Source organism: Delphinus delphis, chromosome 7, assembly GCF_949987515.2.
Source record: "Delphinus delphis chromosome 7, mDelDel1.2, whole genome shotgun sequence".
Classification (NCBI taxonomy): domain Eukaryota; kingdom Metazoa; phylum Chordata; class Mammalia; order Artiodactyla; family Delphinidae; genus Delphinus; species Delphinus delphis.
Genome location: NC_082689.1, coordinates 114,871,328 through 114,888,376, shown reverse-complemented (window position 1 = coordinate 114,888,376; position 17,049 = coordinate 114,871,328). Strand labels below are relative to the sequence as shown.

Genomic DNA, 17,049 nt, shown 5'->3' with positions numbered 1-17,049 from the left:
TAAACTTTCTCTTTGGAAATGCCATAGTAACTCCTTCGATTTATGAGCTTAGTATTGTTTAGTAAATAGCCTGTCTTGTAAAACTCTGTGTCTCCTAAGTTTTAAATTAATGGGAAATATTTGATTAACCATTAGATAATAATTTTTATATATCTACTTTGCTGATACAGATGCTGAAATCCTTAAATTATATAGACCATTGTATCTTAAAATAACTGAAAAAACATCCTGTGTTCACGAATTGTAAGACTTAACATTGTTGAGATGGCAGTATACCCAAAACTGATTTACAGATTCAACATAATCCCCACCAGAATGTCAGCTGATTTATTTGTGGAAATTGACAAGCTGATTTTCAAATTCATATGGAATTGCAAGGGATCCAGAATAGCCAAAACAATATTTGAAAAAGAACAAAGTCGTAGGACTCACATTTCCCAGTTTTAAGACTTAACTGTAAAGCAGTAGTAATCTAGATGGTGTGCTTTGCTGGCGCAAGGACCAATGGAACAGAATAGAGAACCCAGAAATAAACCCACACATCTACGGTCAGTTGATTTTTGACAGGGTGCCAGAGCCATTCGATGAGGGAAAGAATGGTCTTTTCAACAAGTGGTGCTAGAACTGAGTAGCCACATGCAAAAGAATGAAGTTGGACCTTTAACTCCTAAATATACAAAAATTAACTCAAAATGGATCAGAGTCCTAAACATAAGACTATAATACTCTTAGAAGAAAATGCAGGGGTAAATCTTCATGACCTTGGATTTGATACCAGTTTCTTGGATATGACACCAAAAACATGAACAACAAAAGAATAAATAAATTGGACTTAATCAAAATTATAACCTTTGTGCCTCAAAGGACACCATCAAGAGAGTGAAAAGACTCTCACAGAATGAGAGGAAGTATTTGAAAATTATATATCTGATAAGTAACTAGAACATGTGAAAAATTGTTAGAACCCAATAATAAAAAGACAAATAACCCAATTTAAAAATGGGCAAAGGGGCTTCCCTGGTGGCGCAGTGGTTGAGAGTCCGCCTGCCGATGCAGGGGACCACGGGTTCGTGCCCCGGTCCAGGAAGATGCAGCGGAGCGGCTGGGCCCGTGAGCCATGGCCGCTGAGCCTGCGCGTCCGGAGTCGGTGCTCCGCAACGGGAGAGGCCACAACAGTGAGAGGCCCGCGTGCTGCAAAAAAAAAAAAAAAAAAAAAAAAATGGGCAAAGGATCTGAATAGACATTCCTCCAAATAGGATATGCAAATGACCAAGAAGCAGATGAAATGCTTGACATCAGTAGTTGTCAGAGAAATGCAAATAAAAAACATGAGATACTACTTCACACCAACTAGGAAGGCTAAAATAAAAATGCCAGGTAAATACCAAGTGTCGGTGAGCATGTGGAGAAATCTGAACTCTTACATGTTTTAGCAGGAGTGTTAAGGTGGTCCAGCTGCTGCTCTGGAGAACAGTCTGGCAGTTCCTCAAATGATTGAACATAGTTACCATGTGATCTGGCAGTTCCACTTCTAGGTGTATGCTGAAGAGAATTGGAAACACGTTTACACAAAAACTTGTACACAGGTGTCCGTAGCAGCATCATTCTGAATAGCCAGAAGGTAGAAGCAGCCCAGACAGGTAAGTGCCAGCAGATGAATGGATAAACAAAATGTGTTATATCTGTATAATGGAATACTATCAGTACTTGACCATAAAGGAAATGGTACTGATACATGCTACATGGATGAACTTTGAAAACATTATGCTAGGTGAAAGAAGCCAGTCACAAAAGACCATATATTATGTGATTCCATTCGCATGAAAGTCTAGAATACAGAAATCCGAAGGGGAAAAAAAAAGGACATTGGGGGTTGCTTAGGGCAGATGGGTGGGGACCGAGGGGATGGTGTGAAGGGTGGTTGGGGCCAGTAGCTGAAGGATGTGAGGTATCTTTTTTAGGCGATGAAGATTTTCTAAAATTAATTGTGGGGATGGTTGTATATATCTGTGAATACACCTTTGAATTATATACTTTTAATGGGTGAGTGGTGTGGTGTGTGATTTATATCTCAGAGCTGTTTAAGAATGCATGGATTTTTGTATACTTGTGTTTTATTCCACTTAAAGTTTTTTTAGTCGTTAAGAAAGATGATAAAAACGACATATAGCTTTGATTTAAAGGTGATATGCTTGATTCATTACAGGGAAAAAAAGTAAGAGACTACAGTAATAAAGGCACAAGATGATGGGGCTGCACAATAATTGTGGCTGTGAGTTTGCAGTGGAAGAAATGCTTTGTACATGGATATGGGGGTGGAGAATGTAGATTAGAAATGAGTAAAATATAATTCTCGCTCTGGTGTAGAGGCTAATGTTGATTGTGTGGAAGGTCAGGAGAGGGTAGTCGGCTGTCATGCGGAGAAGGGGTAAAGGGATGAGGTGGGGAAAAGAGCTTCAGTGGGATGTGTTTGGGAGCCATATTTCAGAAGGTTTAAAGGAATTATTAGGGACAGTCTTATATTTTTTGGGTCTCTTATAGTCCCTTGTACCCAGTGGTTGCTTAATAAATATTGTTTAGTTGTCTGAGGGAGTGCATGAAGGGAAAACGGGGGATTGACACGCGAGATTTGGCAAGGAAGAAAGAAAATAGCACGGCAGCTAGAGCATGGCTGGATAGGGGAGATCTGAGTTTGTCGAAGTGGTTTTACATACACAGGTGGAAATGATAGGAACGTTCTAGGAGGAATGCCATCTTATGCTGAGAAAGATAGAAGACTAATGGGAAGATGCTCTCTTGATGGTCTTAATTTTCCGCCAAAGAGGTTATGAAGTGAGGACTGTGTCTGAATGAGGTGGTGACCTAGAGGAATTTGTTAGGAAAGAAAAGAATATAAATAGCAAGTACTAGTCTAGATTTAACTGAAAAATGAAACTGTAGTTTGCCAGAGCTGTGTGGATCTGTTTCATTTTTTGTTTTCTGCTTGGTTCGTATTCAGTAGCTGCAAGATGAGAGGGTGTATGAAAATGAATAGGACGTTGACCCTTGGATCAGGGATTTCACATCCCTATTCTACACACTGTGGCCACACTGGACCTTGTTACTCTTTGCCCAGACATGGCAGACTATTTTACAACTCTGCCTATGCATAGGGTTTATACTAACTGGAATTATAGGTACAAAGTAGCCAGGAAGGAGGATTCAGGGTCTGGCTTTTTGGAAGGTAACATAGATGTACTCATTCTTGAAGTCAGAGTTCATTGGAGACCTAAAGGACGTTCTGAGCAGAAAGAACTGCATTCTGCTAAGGCTCAGAGGTATGACTTACTAGGGAAATTGTAAGCAGGTGAAAATGCTGGAGTGACAGGAGATAAGGCTGTGAGAGTGAGCAAGGAACAGTAGGAAAGACTGTTTATGCCCTGGAATTCGCACTTTAATCTGTAGAGGAAGAGAAATAATTTTTTAAGGATGAGAGTGACATTCTGTTTTGCAGTTTTAGGAATAATTACATTGGCAGCTTCTGCCACTTTGTCTTCTAACTCTTTCCTGCCTCGAGTCTGTCTCTGTCCTCAACCCCACCATAGACTGTCAAGACTTCATATCTTTCTTCATTTTGTTTTTACCTAAGGTGGCAGAGTTGTATCAGCCCTTCCAGGCCCAATTTCAGATATAAATTCCTCTGAAGCCTTTACTAGTTTTAAGCAGACTTAACTCACCCTCATTTCCTTAGCATTTTGTCGATACTGCAAGGATAGCACTCATATTTATTGTGTTTAAACTAGTTGTGTATGATTTTATTCTTAGTAAGAACCTTGTGATTGCTTGAGGACAAGAAGTATGCACATATTCATCTGTGTACCTCTAGCAGCTAATGCATAACAGGTGTCTGTCCAGTAATTGTTGAAGAGAATTGAATGGTATATTATGTCAAAAATGTTATTTCCTGTGAATTATTAAGTACGTAATGAAATGAAAAACCCTTAAGAGAGTATGGAATGGGAAAAAAACAAAAACACTAATTCAAAAAGACACGTGCACCCCAGTGTTCATAGCAGCACAATTTACAATAGCCAAGACATGGAAGCAACCCAAGTGTCCATCAACAGATGAATGAATAAAGAGAATGTGGTACATATATACAATGGAATGCCACTCAGCCCTAAAGAGGATGAAATTTTGCCTTTTGCAACAACACAGATGGACTTGAAGGGTGTTATGCTAAGGGAAATAAGTCAGAAACAGACAAATACTGTATGATAATCACTTATATGTGGAATCTAAAAAATAAAACAAATTAGTGAATACAACAAAAAAGAAGCAGACTCACAGATATAAAGAACAAACTAGTGGTTACCAGTGGGGAGAGGGAAAAAGAGAGGGGCAAGTTAGGGGGAGGGGATTAAGAGGTACAAGTGACTGTATAAAATGAATAAGCTACAAGGATATATTGTACAGCACAGGGAATACAGCCAACATTTTATAATAAGTATAGAGTATAACCTTTAAAACTTGTGAATCACTATATTGTATACCTGTAACATATAATATTGTACATCAACTATACTTCAATAAAAAATTTTTTTGAGACAATATGTTTTTTAAATTAATTTATTTAATTTTGGCTGCATCAGGTCTTCAGTGCTGCGTGTGGGCTTCTCATTGCGGTGGCTTCTCTTGTAGCGGAGCATGGGTTCTAGGCACGCGGGCTTCAGTAGTTGTGGCGTGTGGGCTCAGTAGTTGTGGCTTGCAGGCTCTAGGGTGCAGGCTCAGTAGTTGTGGCGCACGGGCTTAGTTGCTCTACGGCATGTGGGCTCTTCCGGAATCAAGGGTTGAACCCATGTCCCCTGCATTGGCAGGTGGATTCTTAACCACTGCATCACCAGGGAAGTCCGTAGAGACAATATTAAAAACAAGAAAAAAGAAACGTAATGGGATAGAGCCAACTGATTTAGGAACCATTTCCAGGGTTGATAGTAACAGATTGGTATTTTTAAAAATTAATGATTGAGTCAGGTGTTCACCCACCCAGAATAATATTATCAAGATCACATTTTGCAGTTCGTCAGTGATGCATTTTATTTCTGGGTTAGAATCTGAAATTTTTATGAGATCAACATACTGCAGTTAACTTATTTACTTCTTGTCTGAGACTTATTTTCATGAAACAGTATAGTTCTTTTTCATGCTGACTGGACTCCAGATGAAAGTTTTTAAAATATTCATGCTATCCCTGAATTTCAAATAAAGATGTTTTGGGAGATTCTCATTTTTAGATGTCAGATTTCTGTTAGATTGAGCATTATTAACATCAGGAACCTGCAAATACCTTGTGTTCACTATCGGTTGGCCTATAATTAGCCTCTATTAAGGAGTCAATACATACCCTTGAAAAGACTTTTATTCTGAGGAGGCAGCTACCCAGCTGGCAGAAGCCCATTCTCTCTTTTCTCAAAACACAGCTCCCATGTTTCAAGAAGCTGGCAGATGATGCTTTGGCAGAATAAAGATGCGGATGAGAGCATGTGGGATCTTTCCAGGCCAGGGATCAAACCCGAGTCCCCTGCATTGGCAGGCAGACAGATTCTCAAGCACTGTACCACCAGGGAAGCGCTTTTTTTTGATGTGGACCTTTGTTTTTTTTTTTTTTTTTTTTTTTTTGGGTCTTTATTGAATTTGTTACGAATTTGCCTCGGCCCTGAGGCATGTAGGATCTTAGCTCCCTGACCAGGGATCAAACCTGCACCCCCTGCATTGGAAGGCAAAGTCTTATCCACTGGATCGCCAGGGAAGTCCCTTAAAATTTCTTTACCTAAATTCCCTACCCCTCTTCCATCAAACTCTCAGGGAGTGATACATTATAATGAAAGGAATGTATCTAGTATTCCTTTCCCTTTCCCTTTGGAATGGGAGTGAATCACAGACCTGAAAAGTTCTTTGTTGAATGGGAAGTGATTGACTATGGTTTTCTGATTCTTGGGCCTCTCCTCTAGGACTCATCTACACCCCCACTAATTTCTCAGAGCTAAATGGAGCTGATACAGACTAGGGTTGAGCTCTTTCTGTTGTTACACATAATCCAGAGAAGCTTATTCATCCTAATGAATATAGCAAAATGAGGAGACAAATTTAAAATAAAGGACAAATTAGTGAGTGGGAAGATCATATTTAGGAACTCTTTTCATAGGAGGAAAGAAAGTACAAAATAGGAAGCATAAGAGAAAAGTTAAGAAATGGAAGTTAAGTCTCTATCCCCCTAAGATTAGGAGCAAGACAAGGATGCCTGCTTTCAGCACTTTGATTCAACATAGTATTGGAAGTTCTAGCCAGAGCAGTTAGGCAGAAAAAAGAAATGATAGGCATCCAGATTCTAAGGGAAGAAGTAAAATTACTTCTGTTCAAGATGACTTGATCTTATAAGTAGGAAACCCTAAAGATTCCACAGTAAAACTATTAGAGCTAATAAAAGAATTCAGAAACATTGCAGGATACAAGATCAACCAACAAGAATCAAGTGCACATCTGTACACTAGTAGTGAGCAATCCAAAAATGAAATTAAGACAATAATTCCTTTACTATAGCATCAAGGAGAATAAACTACTTAGGAATAAGTTTAACCAAGGAGGCAAAAAACATGTACACTGAAAACTACAAAACATTACTGAAATGAAAGAATATCTAAAGAAAAGATAGCCCACGTTCATGGATTGAAAGGTTAATATTGTTAAGAGGACAGTACTACCCAAAGTGATCTGTAGATTCAGTGCACTCCATATCAAAATTCCAAGACCATTTTTTGCACACATAGCATAGGACAGATCATCCTAAAATTCATATGGAATCTCATGGGACTCCAAATAGTCAGAACAGTCTTGAAAAAGAAGGAAAAGGTTGAGTTTGCATGTCCTGATTTGAAAACTTATTACCAAGCTATAGTAATCAAAACAGTGTGGTTCTGGCATACAGACAGACCTGCAGACCAATGGAACAGAATGGCAAGTCTAGAAATAAACCTTCAAATACATGGTCAAATGATCTTCTGCAGAGGTGCTAACACCATTCAATGAGGGAAGAGTCTTTTCAACAAACGATGCTGGGAAAATTGAATATCCACACGCGAAAGAATGAAGTTGGATTGTTATGTTATACCATATACAAACATTAACTCAAAACGGATCAAAGACGACTGTGGTATTGTGATTTATAATAAACATATATTTGATCCTTGTCCTGTTTCTGGCACAGAGCTCCTAAAGCCCTTGGAATTTTCTAAGTCAGGAGAGCCCTAAAAGTGTTTTTGTTATGTTAACGAAGCCCACTGATAGGGGTTGGTTGACTGGGGGGACTCACCATGTGATTAGGAGGTTGGAAGCTGGCACCCCCGGCCCCACCCCAGCTGGGAGGGAAGAGGGGCCAGAGATTGAGTTCAGTCCCCAGTGGCCAGTGATTTAATCGGTCATGCCTATTTAATGAGGCCTCTGTAAAGATCCAGAAGGACAAGTTTGGAGAACTTCTAGGTTGGTGAACCAGAACACTTCCACGTGCTGGGTCCCAAACTCCACTGGGACAGAAGCTCTTGTGTTTGGGACCTCACCCTGTGTATCTCCTCATCTGGCTGATAATTTGTATCTGCTGATAATCCTTTGTAATAAACTGTTAATCTAGTGAGTAAACTGATTTCCTGAGTTCTGTGAACTGTTCTAGCAAGTCAATTGAAGCCAGGGAGGGGGTCATGAGAAGCCGGTAGCCAGTAGCAACCTGGACCTGCGATTGGCATCGGAAGTGGGAGCAGTCTTGTGGGACTGAGCTCTTAACTGGTGGAGTCTGATGCTCTCTCCAGGGAGATAGGGTGAGAATTGAGTTTGTCTGACACGCAGTCAGTCTCGTTGGAGAACTGAGTTAATTGCTTGGTTGTGAGGAAGACGCGGACACATCAGAGTGGGTGTAGAATCAGAATGACAAAATTTTAAGTGTGAGAGCTAAAACTATGAAACTCTTAGAAGAAAACATAGGGGAAGATCTTCATAACATTAGATCTGGCAATGTTTTTTTGGATATGACAATAAAATGTAGGCAGCACAAGAAAAAATAAATAAGTTGGACTTCATCAAAATTAACAATTTTTGTGCATTAAAGGACACTCACTATCAAGAGAGTAAAAAGACAACCCACAGAATGGGAGAAAATATTTGCAAATTGTGTATCTGATAATGGATTAATATAGAGAATATATAAAGAACTTCTACAACTTAACAACTAAAAAGCAAGTCAAATCAAAAATAGGAAAAGGACTTGAATAAATATTTCTCCGAAAAAGATACGCAAATGGCCAGTGAGTACATGAAAGTATGTTTAACATCAGTAGGCATTAGGGAAATGCAAATCAAAACCACATGAGATACCCTTTTACACCCATTAGATTGGCTATTACCAACACAAAAAAAGAAAATCCAGAAAATAACAAGTGTTGGTGAGGATGTGGAAAAAGTGGAACCCTGTACATTGCTGGTGGGAATGTAAAATGGTGCAGGTACTACAGAAAACTGTTTGGCAGCATCTCAAAAAGTTAAACATGGAATTACAGTATTCTACTCCTAAGTATGTACCCAAAAGAATGGAGAGCAGGGACTCAGATACTTGTAAACCACTGTTCACAGCAGTATTATTCACAGTAGCCAACAGGGGGAAACAACCCAGTGCTCATCAACAGATGAGTCAGTAAACAAAATGGCCCGCAGTTGTCCCTCGGGGTCTGTGGGGGGTTGGTTCCAGAACCTGCTGCAGATACCAGAATCCAAGGATACGGAACCTGCCGTATGGAGGGCCGACTGTATACGTACCGTGGAATATTATTCAGCTTTAAAAAGGAATGAGGGACTTCCCTGGCGGTCCAGTGGTTAAGACTCTGAGCTTCCACTGCAGGGGGCACAGGTTTGATCCCTAAGATCTCACACATGCTGCACAGTGCGGCGGGGGTGGGGGGGGGTGGGGGAGGGAAGCTGAAATTGACATCACACTTTTCAGTGACAACATAGACTGTAGGAGGACGATAGAGTAATATATTTTGAGTGATAGAGTGATGTATTTTGAGTAATAGAGTATTGACAGAAAGTAACTTTGAACCTTGAATTTTATATCCAGCCAACTGTCATTCAAGTATAAGAGCATGATTAAAATATTCTCAAACATAGAAAGTCCCACATGGGAAACATTTCTTGAGGAAAAACTCAAATGAAGAGAGAAATCTAGCAGATGCTGCTAGGTATGTGTAATGTACCTGTGCAAGACATGTAAAGAATGATTGAATACCAAGGTAAAGTTGTTGTCTTAAAAAAAATTAGCCATGACCAAAGAAAAGAAAAATAGAGGAAGTATATCCATAAAACCTGATGAGGATTGGGTGGAGGGGAGGCCGGGGGCATGAGGCCCTGGTAAAGTTCTGTCTTCATAAAGGGGTGAGAGTTTACCAAATAGAAAGGATGTAGAAAGTGCAGAAAAAGCGGTGGACAAGTCGAAGTAATCAAGTTGTCAGTTAAAAGGCAGAAATTGATGATTTAATTAAAAAAATCTACGTTTTTTTATGGGAAATATTCTAAATAATTTAAAACTGCGGGGAGGGGCATGGATACAACATACATGAAAATTGAGGATCTCAACAGTGCTTTTACTTAAAAGGTTATATTTATGGATAGTTACCATATTAGGAATTAAAACAGAAAAATTAGGGACTTCCCTGGTGGTCCAGTGGTTAAGACTTCGCGCTTCCATTGCAGGGGGCACGGGTTTGATCCCTGGTCAGGGGACTGAGATCCCACATGCTGCAGGGTGTGGCCCCCCCAAAAACCCTGAAAAATTAAAGAAAAACTTTACTGGTTAATTTAAAAATAGCAATAATATACCCCTTATAGGTTAACAGAAGTAACATTTTCATGAAAAATAACTCTTACTAAACAACAAAAGAATGTAGTGAGAAGAGTAGCATTATTTTATGCACTTTTGCCAGTCTCTTTAATGCTTGATTTAATAGACCAGTACTTAGATTCTCTCATCTGCTCCTGCATTCAGTCTGTTGCAGTATGTTGTTTTGATTGAGGGTACGTGAGGAGAATCCTGGGACCGTGTGGATCTTTCATCTGGGGATCCCTCAGGGGCCCTGAGAGCACACTCTGCGACCTGCTTTTTCTGCGCAGGCTTCTTTGTTATCACCCTGACTCCCTCCAGTTTGGTGTCTCCTGAGTTTATCAGTAGTTTTCTTGCTGTCCATTTTCCCTCCCACCTTCCATTTCTGCTTTTGCTATTTCCTACCCTGCATTCTTTCCGGTTTAAGACCGATCTTCAAGCCTTCACTGATGATTCTGCTGTCAGTGACTCTCTCTTCTCTGGCAGATATAGTTAGTTCCACATGGTTTGTGCTTAAGTGTTCTAAGATTTCTTGTTTTCTCTTTCCAGTTATTATAAAGCTCCTTGAAAGTAGGGACCCTAAAAATTGACAAGCAAGAGTTTCTTCTTACACACAGTGTTAGGTACACAGTAATATTTGTTGGTTGATAGGAAGTGACACCATCCAGCAAAGCACATAAGAGATCACAAATTCTCTTTTGGCCTTAAATGGTTTATTGGAAAGCCGTGGTATCTTGCCCATAACTGGCTACATAGTAATACTTGGTGTTGCAACTATTTTTTTTTTTAAGAGATCTTGTGTAATTAAAGCCATCTTCAGTCCAGACTTGTTGATCTTATGAGTCACTTACTGATTTATTTTCTTGCCATTTCAGAAAAAAGCCAAAGGACAAGAGCTGTTTGATCAGATTATGTACCACTTGGACCTTATTGAAAGCGACTATTTTGGACTGAGATTTATGGATTCGGCACAAGTAGCCGTGAGTATCTGTTTTTTGGAGGCTCTAAAACGGGGACAGAAATGAAAGTTGTCAGATGATGTGCTAAGTGCTACAAGGCTATACACATGCTCAGTGTCTTCTTTTTTCCTGCGCTTTTCTCATTATGGCCTGAGGCTTTGACCCCTTGCTTAAGAATGACCTGAAGTGCTTGTTTTAAAAAAAGAGAGTTCTGGCCCTAAGCCAAATTGCTGGAGCATGATCTTTGCAGATGAGACTTGGAGATCTCAGCTGGTGGATTGGTCTCGGGCAAACCAGAGTTACCACTGTGTCTTGAGGATGCTGGGCTGGGAGGTTTCTGGGCTCTTCGGTGGATGAGTGACAGAAGTTCCTAGTTTGCAAATTAAGGTGAGAGGACTAGGGTATCCCTTCCAGATCTCTGATTATCTAGATGTTCTTTGACGTGTGCATTTCAGATGAGAGAACAGCATATGTAATAGGGCAGGAAGTTGGAGGCTTCTCAAAGAATTGAGTACTTTACTAGGATTTGACTGGAGGGTATTTGCAAGAGAGTAGTAGTTAAGATTGGAAGGTGGATTCGTGGCCAAACTGAATAGCAAAAATGTTAATAATAAATTGGCACTATTCTCTAATAATTGGGATTAGGGATTTTTCAGGCAGGGAGGTTATATTTTTCTTCAGGAAGTTTTACATCTGAATATTGTGTAGGATTGCTTGGAGTGGGCAGAGAACGAAGTCAGGGAGAGTCAGTGCACACACTTCGGGGATCAAAGTAACATTAGGGCCTAGAGTAGGGCATTCACAGTAGCCGGGAGAGGGAGGGAGCAGGGAGAAGGATATCAAGACCTTAAGGCTTGTTTTCTGGAAGTTTGTGATGGTGTGTGTGTGTGTGTTTAGTGACATAGTAATTGCAGTGTTTAGGACCCGACCCATAGGGACAAATATATTGCGTAACAAGAATTCTCAAGTTCGTTTTGGAGTGAGTTTTCGGTGGTGGGGAGGCGTTTGGTATGATTGATAAATTAACTGGAATACCTCTGTAAGATACTTTATAAACCCACGTGTCTTGGAGATGAACTCCTAGGATGGTTTTATAGAGCATCTTAGCTAAGTGTACAGCTGTTAATAATGTTAGTTGCAGCTGTTTTCTTGATTTCCCCTGATCCCCAATTAAAAAAAAAATAAGCATGAGCATTTAGCTACAGGGTATTGGTTAGGTAAACTTTGATACATCCTTACAGTGGAATACCTGCAACTCATTAAAAACAGTTATTTTTAAGTATACTAATTGACATGAATGATGAAAAAATAAAAAGGGTTACAAAACAGGGTGATTGAATTTTTCTGTTTTTAAAAAATCTGGATATGTGTGCACCCATAAACCTGAAAAATTTTGAAAAGCTGTTTTCCATAGTTTCAGAGTTCTGATCGCTTAATAGATTTAGTATAGGAGGCATGTCTTCCATTCTTCTTTTGAACCTTATTTCTTGTCTATTAGAGGAAACCCCCTAAGGGCAGGGAATGAGTCTTAGTTAACCTCTGTTACCCAGCCTGTGGTAACAGCCCACAAGACCATTTACTGAATTGAATTCTCCTCTGCTACTTAGTTTGATAAAGGCTTGGTTAACTGGTGAGTTGAATATCATTAAACTCTCATCTCTAGAATAATGGAGTTAAAGTCTTACAACCAGCTGAAAAGAATAAATCATTTTGGGGGAAATCACACAGCCTCCTGTTTTTTGAGGGATTGTGTGGGAAAAGAGGTAGAAGTGTGCCAATGTTACGTTTCAGGTACTTTCTTTCCATTTCTTAAAGTACTTAAGTAATTGTGGAAAGAAACAGACATGCAGCCATTCCTAAGTTGCAATACTTATTCTTTGCTAATAATCAGCAATTACTGAATTACTAGATCCCATATTTTTTCCTCTCATTCGATACACATATAGTGCTTTTCTTCTGGTCATAACAAGTGTCTGGTAAAGCCAGCATTAGAATTTTTAATCCCTACTTCTTTTAGTTTTAGTTTCTCCCTCCCAATGCTCAGAAATCTAGGCATTTAAGATTAAATTTACATAGTCTTACGTTTTTTTCAGTTTCTACTTGTGCCGTCACTAAAATACTCTTTGTGAATTGAGCTGGAAGAACAATAATTGGTGGATGAAAGCTATGGAAGATGAACTCTAGATAGCACTTTAGGTATTCTTAAAGTGCTGACTCACTTGCTTCCATAACAGTCTTGTGACATAAGTGAACATAGAGATGAGTGTCAGTTATTCAGAGCGTGGCCAGATTTAACCCCAGAATTAAACAAAATTGATGCTTTACGACAGTTCAGTTTGTTGGTGAAGATAATGAACGTGATAGATCATGTGGATTTTTGGCCAAGATCATCTATGTAAACTAAGTGGTTTCCATAGCTCTTTTTCTGGAACCATTTGAGAGACAGTTGCAGATAGGATGTCCCATTACCCCTGAATTTCCTACAAACAAGCATGTTCTCCTGCATAACTCAGTACAGTCATCAAAACCAGGAAGTTATCATTGTGACATTACCACCATCTAATCCTCAGACCCCATTCAAGTTGTGCCACTTGTCCCTAGAGAGTCATTTATAGCCAGAGGCTCACTATTTACCAGTCACTCCCCATTCCTCCCCACAGCCCCTGGCAAAGGCTAATCTTTTGTTTGTATGGATTTGCCTGTTTTGAGAATTTCATACAAATGGAGTTATGTAATATGTGGGCTTTGAGTCTGGAAATGCACTTGGCATAATGTTTTTAAGGTTCTTCCATGTTGTAGTACGTGTCAGTGCTTGATCCTTATAGGTGAGTAATATTCCACGGTAGGGATATACCACATTTTTATTCACTCACTGATAGACATTTAAGTTTATTCATTTTTGGCTATTATGAATAATGCTGCTGTGAACATTTGTGTACAAGTTTTTGCGTTGAACATAATTCTCAGTTCTTCCGGATCTGTATCTAGGAGTAGAATTACTGGGTCATAAGGTAACTTTCTTGTATAACTTTTTGAGGAACTGCCAAACTGTTTTCCATAGTGACTGCACCATTCCACATTCCTATCTGCAGTGTATAAGGGTTCCAATTTCTGCATATCCTCACTAACACAACATTTCCCCTTCTTTTTGATTCTAACTAGTTGGTATGAAGTGGTCTCATTGTGGTATTGATTTGCACTTCCCTAATGGAAAAGATGTGAGCATCTTTTCATGTGTGTATTGACCATTTGTATATCTTCTTTGGAGAAATGTCTATTCAGATTCTTTACCCACTTTAAAATTGGGTTATTTCCTTTTTATTGTTGAGTTGTAAGAGTTAAACTATTGCCTATTCCATAGTCACAAAGATTTAGGCATGTTTTCTTCTTTATCCATTTGGAGTTAATTTTGGTATATGCTGTAAGGTAGGGGTCAAACTTCATTCTTTTACATGCAGATATCCAGTGGTCCTAGCACCACCACTTGTTGAAAAGATTATTCTTTCCGCATTGAATGGTCTTGGCACACTTACTGAAAGTCAGTAGATACACAGGTTTATTTCTGGGTTCTTTGTTCTGTTCCATTCATCTATATGTCGATCCTTATGCCAGCACCACATTGTCTTGATTATTTTAACTTTGTAGTAAGTTTGAAATTGGAAAGTGTGAGTCCTTCAATTTCATTCTTCTGTTTTAAGATTGTTTTGGCTGTTCTGAGTTACTCATATTTCCGTATACATTTTAGGATCAGCTTGCCTGTTTCTGCAAAAAAGGCAATTGGAGTTCTTTGTTTGCTTGTTTGTTTATACAGCAGGTTCTTATTAGTCATCAGTTTTATACAGGTCAGCGTATACATCTCAATCCCAATCGCCCAATTCATCACACCCCCACCCCCTGCTGCTTTCCCCCCTTGGTGTCCATACGTTTGTTCTCTACATCTGTGTCTCAATTTCTGCCCTGCAAACCTGTTCATCTGTACCATTTTTCTAGGTTCCACATACATGCATTAATATATGATGTTTGTTTTTCTCTTTCTGAGAAGAGAAAATGCTTCACTCTTTATGACAGTCTCTAGATCCATCCATGTCTCAACAAATGACCCAATTTCATTCCTTTTTATGGCTGAGTAATATTCCATCACATATATGTACCACATCTTCTTTATCCATTCATTGTCGATAGGCGTTTAGGTTGCTTCCATGACCTGGCTATTGGAAATAGTGCTGCAATGAACATTGGGGTTCATGTGTCTTTTTGAATTATAGTTTTCTCTGGGTATATGACCAGTAGTGGGATTGCTGGATCATATGGTAGTTCTATTTTTAGTTTTTTAAGGACCCTCCATACTGTTCTCCATAGTGGCTGTATCAATTTACATTCCCACCAACAGTGCAAGAGGGTTCCCTTTTCTCCACACCCTCTCCAGCATTTCTTCTTTGTAGATTTTCTGATGATGCCCATTCTGACTGGTGTGAGGTGATACCTCATTGTAGTTTTGATTTGCATTTCTCTAATAATTAGTGATGTTGAGCAGCTTTTCATGTGCTTCTTGGCCATCTGTATATCTTCTTTGGAGAAATATCTATCTAGGTCTTCTGCCCATTTTTGGATTGGGTTATTTGCTTTTTTAATATTGAGCTGCATGAGCTGTTTATATATTTTGGAGATAAATCCTTTGTCTGTTGATTCGTTTGCAAATATTTTCTCCCATTCTGAGGGTTGTCTTTTCATCTTGTTTATGGTTTCCTTTGCTTTGCAAAAAGCTTTGAAGTTTCTTTAGGTCCCATTTGTTTATTTTTGTTTTTATTTGCATAACTCTAGGACGTGGATCAAAAAAGATCTTGCTGTGATTTATGTCAAAGGGTGTTCTCCCTATGTTTTCCTCTAAGAATTTTATAGTGTCCGGTCTTACATTTAGGTCTCTAATCCACTTTGAGTTTATTTTTCTGTATGGTGTTAGGGAGTGTTCTAATTTCATTCTTTTGCATGTATCTGTCCAGTTTTCCCAGCACCACTTGTTGAAGAGCCTGTCTTTTCTCCATTTTATATCCTTGCCTCCTTTGTCATAGATTAGTTGACCATATGTGCGTGGGTTTATCTCTGGGCTTTCTATCTTGTTCCATTGATCTATATTTCTGTTTTTGTGCCAGTGCCATACTGTCTTCATTACTGTAGCTTTGTACTATAGTCTGAAGTCAGGGAGCCTGATTCCTCCAGCTCTGCTGTTTTTCCCTGAAGACTGCTTTGGCCATTCGGGGTCTTTAGTGTCTCCACACGAATTTTAAGATTTTTTTTTTCTGGTTCTGTAGGAAATGCTGTTGGTAGGGATTGCATTGAATCTGTAGATTGCTTTGGGTAGTATAGTCTTTTTCACAATATTGATTCTTCCAATCCAAGAACATGGTATATCTCTCCATCTGTTGGTATCATCTTTAATTTCTTTCAGCAGTGTCTTATAGTATTCTGCATACAGGTCTTTTGTCTCCCTAGGCAGGTTTATTCCTAGGTATTTTATTCTTTTTGTTGTGATGGTAAATGGGAGTGTTTCCTTAATTTCTCTTTCAGATTTTTCATCATTAGTGTATAGGAATGCAAGAGATTTCTGTGCATTAATTTTGTATCCTGCAACTTTACCAAATTCATTGATTAGCCCTAGTAGTTTTCTGGTGGCATCTTTAGGATTCTCTATGTATAGTATCATGTCATCTGCAAACAGCGACAGTTTTACTTCTTCTTTTCTAATTTGTATTCCTTTTATTTCTTTTTCTTCTCTGATTGCTGTGGCTAGGACTTCCAAAACTATGTTGAGTACAAGTGGCGAGAGTGGACATCCTTGTCTTATTCCTGATCTTAGAGAAAATGCTTTCAGTTTTTCACCATTGAGAATGATGTTTGCTGTGGGTTTGTCGTATATGGCCTTTATTATGTTGAGGTAGGTACCCTCTGTGCCCACATTCTGGAGAGTTTTTATCATAAGTGGGTGTTGAATGTTGTCAAAAGCTTTTTCTGCATCTATTGAGATGATCATATGGTTTTTCTTCTTCAGTTCGTTAATATGGTGTATTACATTGATTGATTTGCATATACTGAAGAATCCTTGCATCCCTGGGATAAACCCCACTTGATCATGGTGTATGATCTTTTTAATGTGTTGTTGGATTCTGTTTGCTAATACTTTGTTGAGGATTTTTG

The 17,049-nt window shown here is 39.0% G+C and overlaps 1 protein-coding gene across 6 annotated transcripts in view; it reads left to right on the top strand.

Annotated features, from left to right (window-relative positions):
• The window catches only part of EPB41L5 (erythrocyte membrane protein band 4.1 like 5), a 143,538-nt gene that overhangs the window by 8,485 nt on the left and 118,004 nt on the right, over positions 1-17,049 (top strand). For 5 of the 6 annotated variants that reach the window (XM_060017049.1, XM_060017051.1, XM_060017050.1 and 2 more), the window contains exon 3: positions 10,774-10,878. In XM_060017049.1, coding sequence (XP_059873032.1) covers positions 10,774-10,878 — 105 coding nt within the window. Of the gene's footprint in view, positions 1-1,087; positions 1,641-10,773; positions 10,879-17,049 lie in introns of those variants that run through there. The other variant, XM_060017053.1, reaches the window with a different exon arrangement.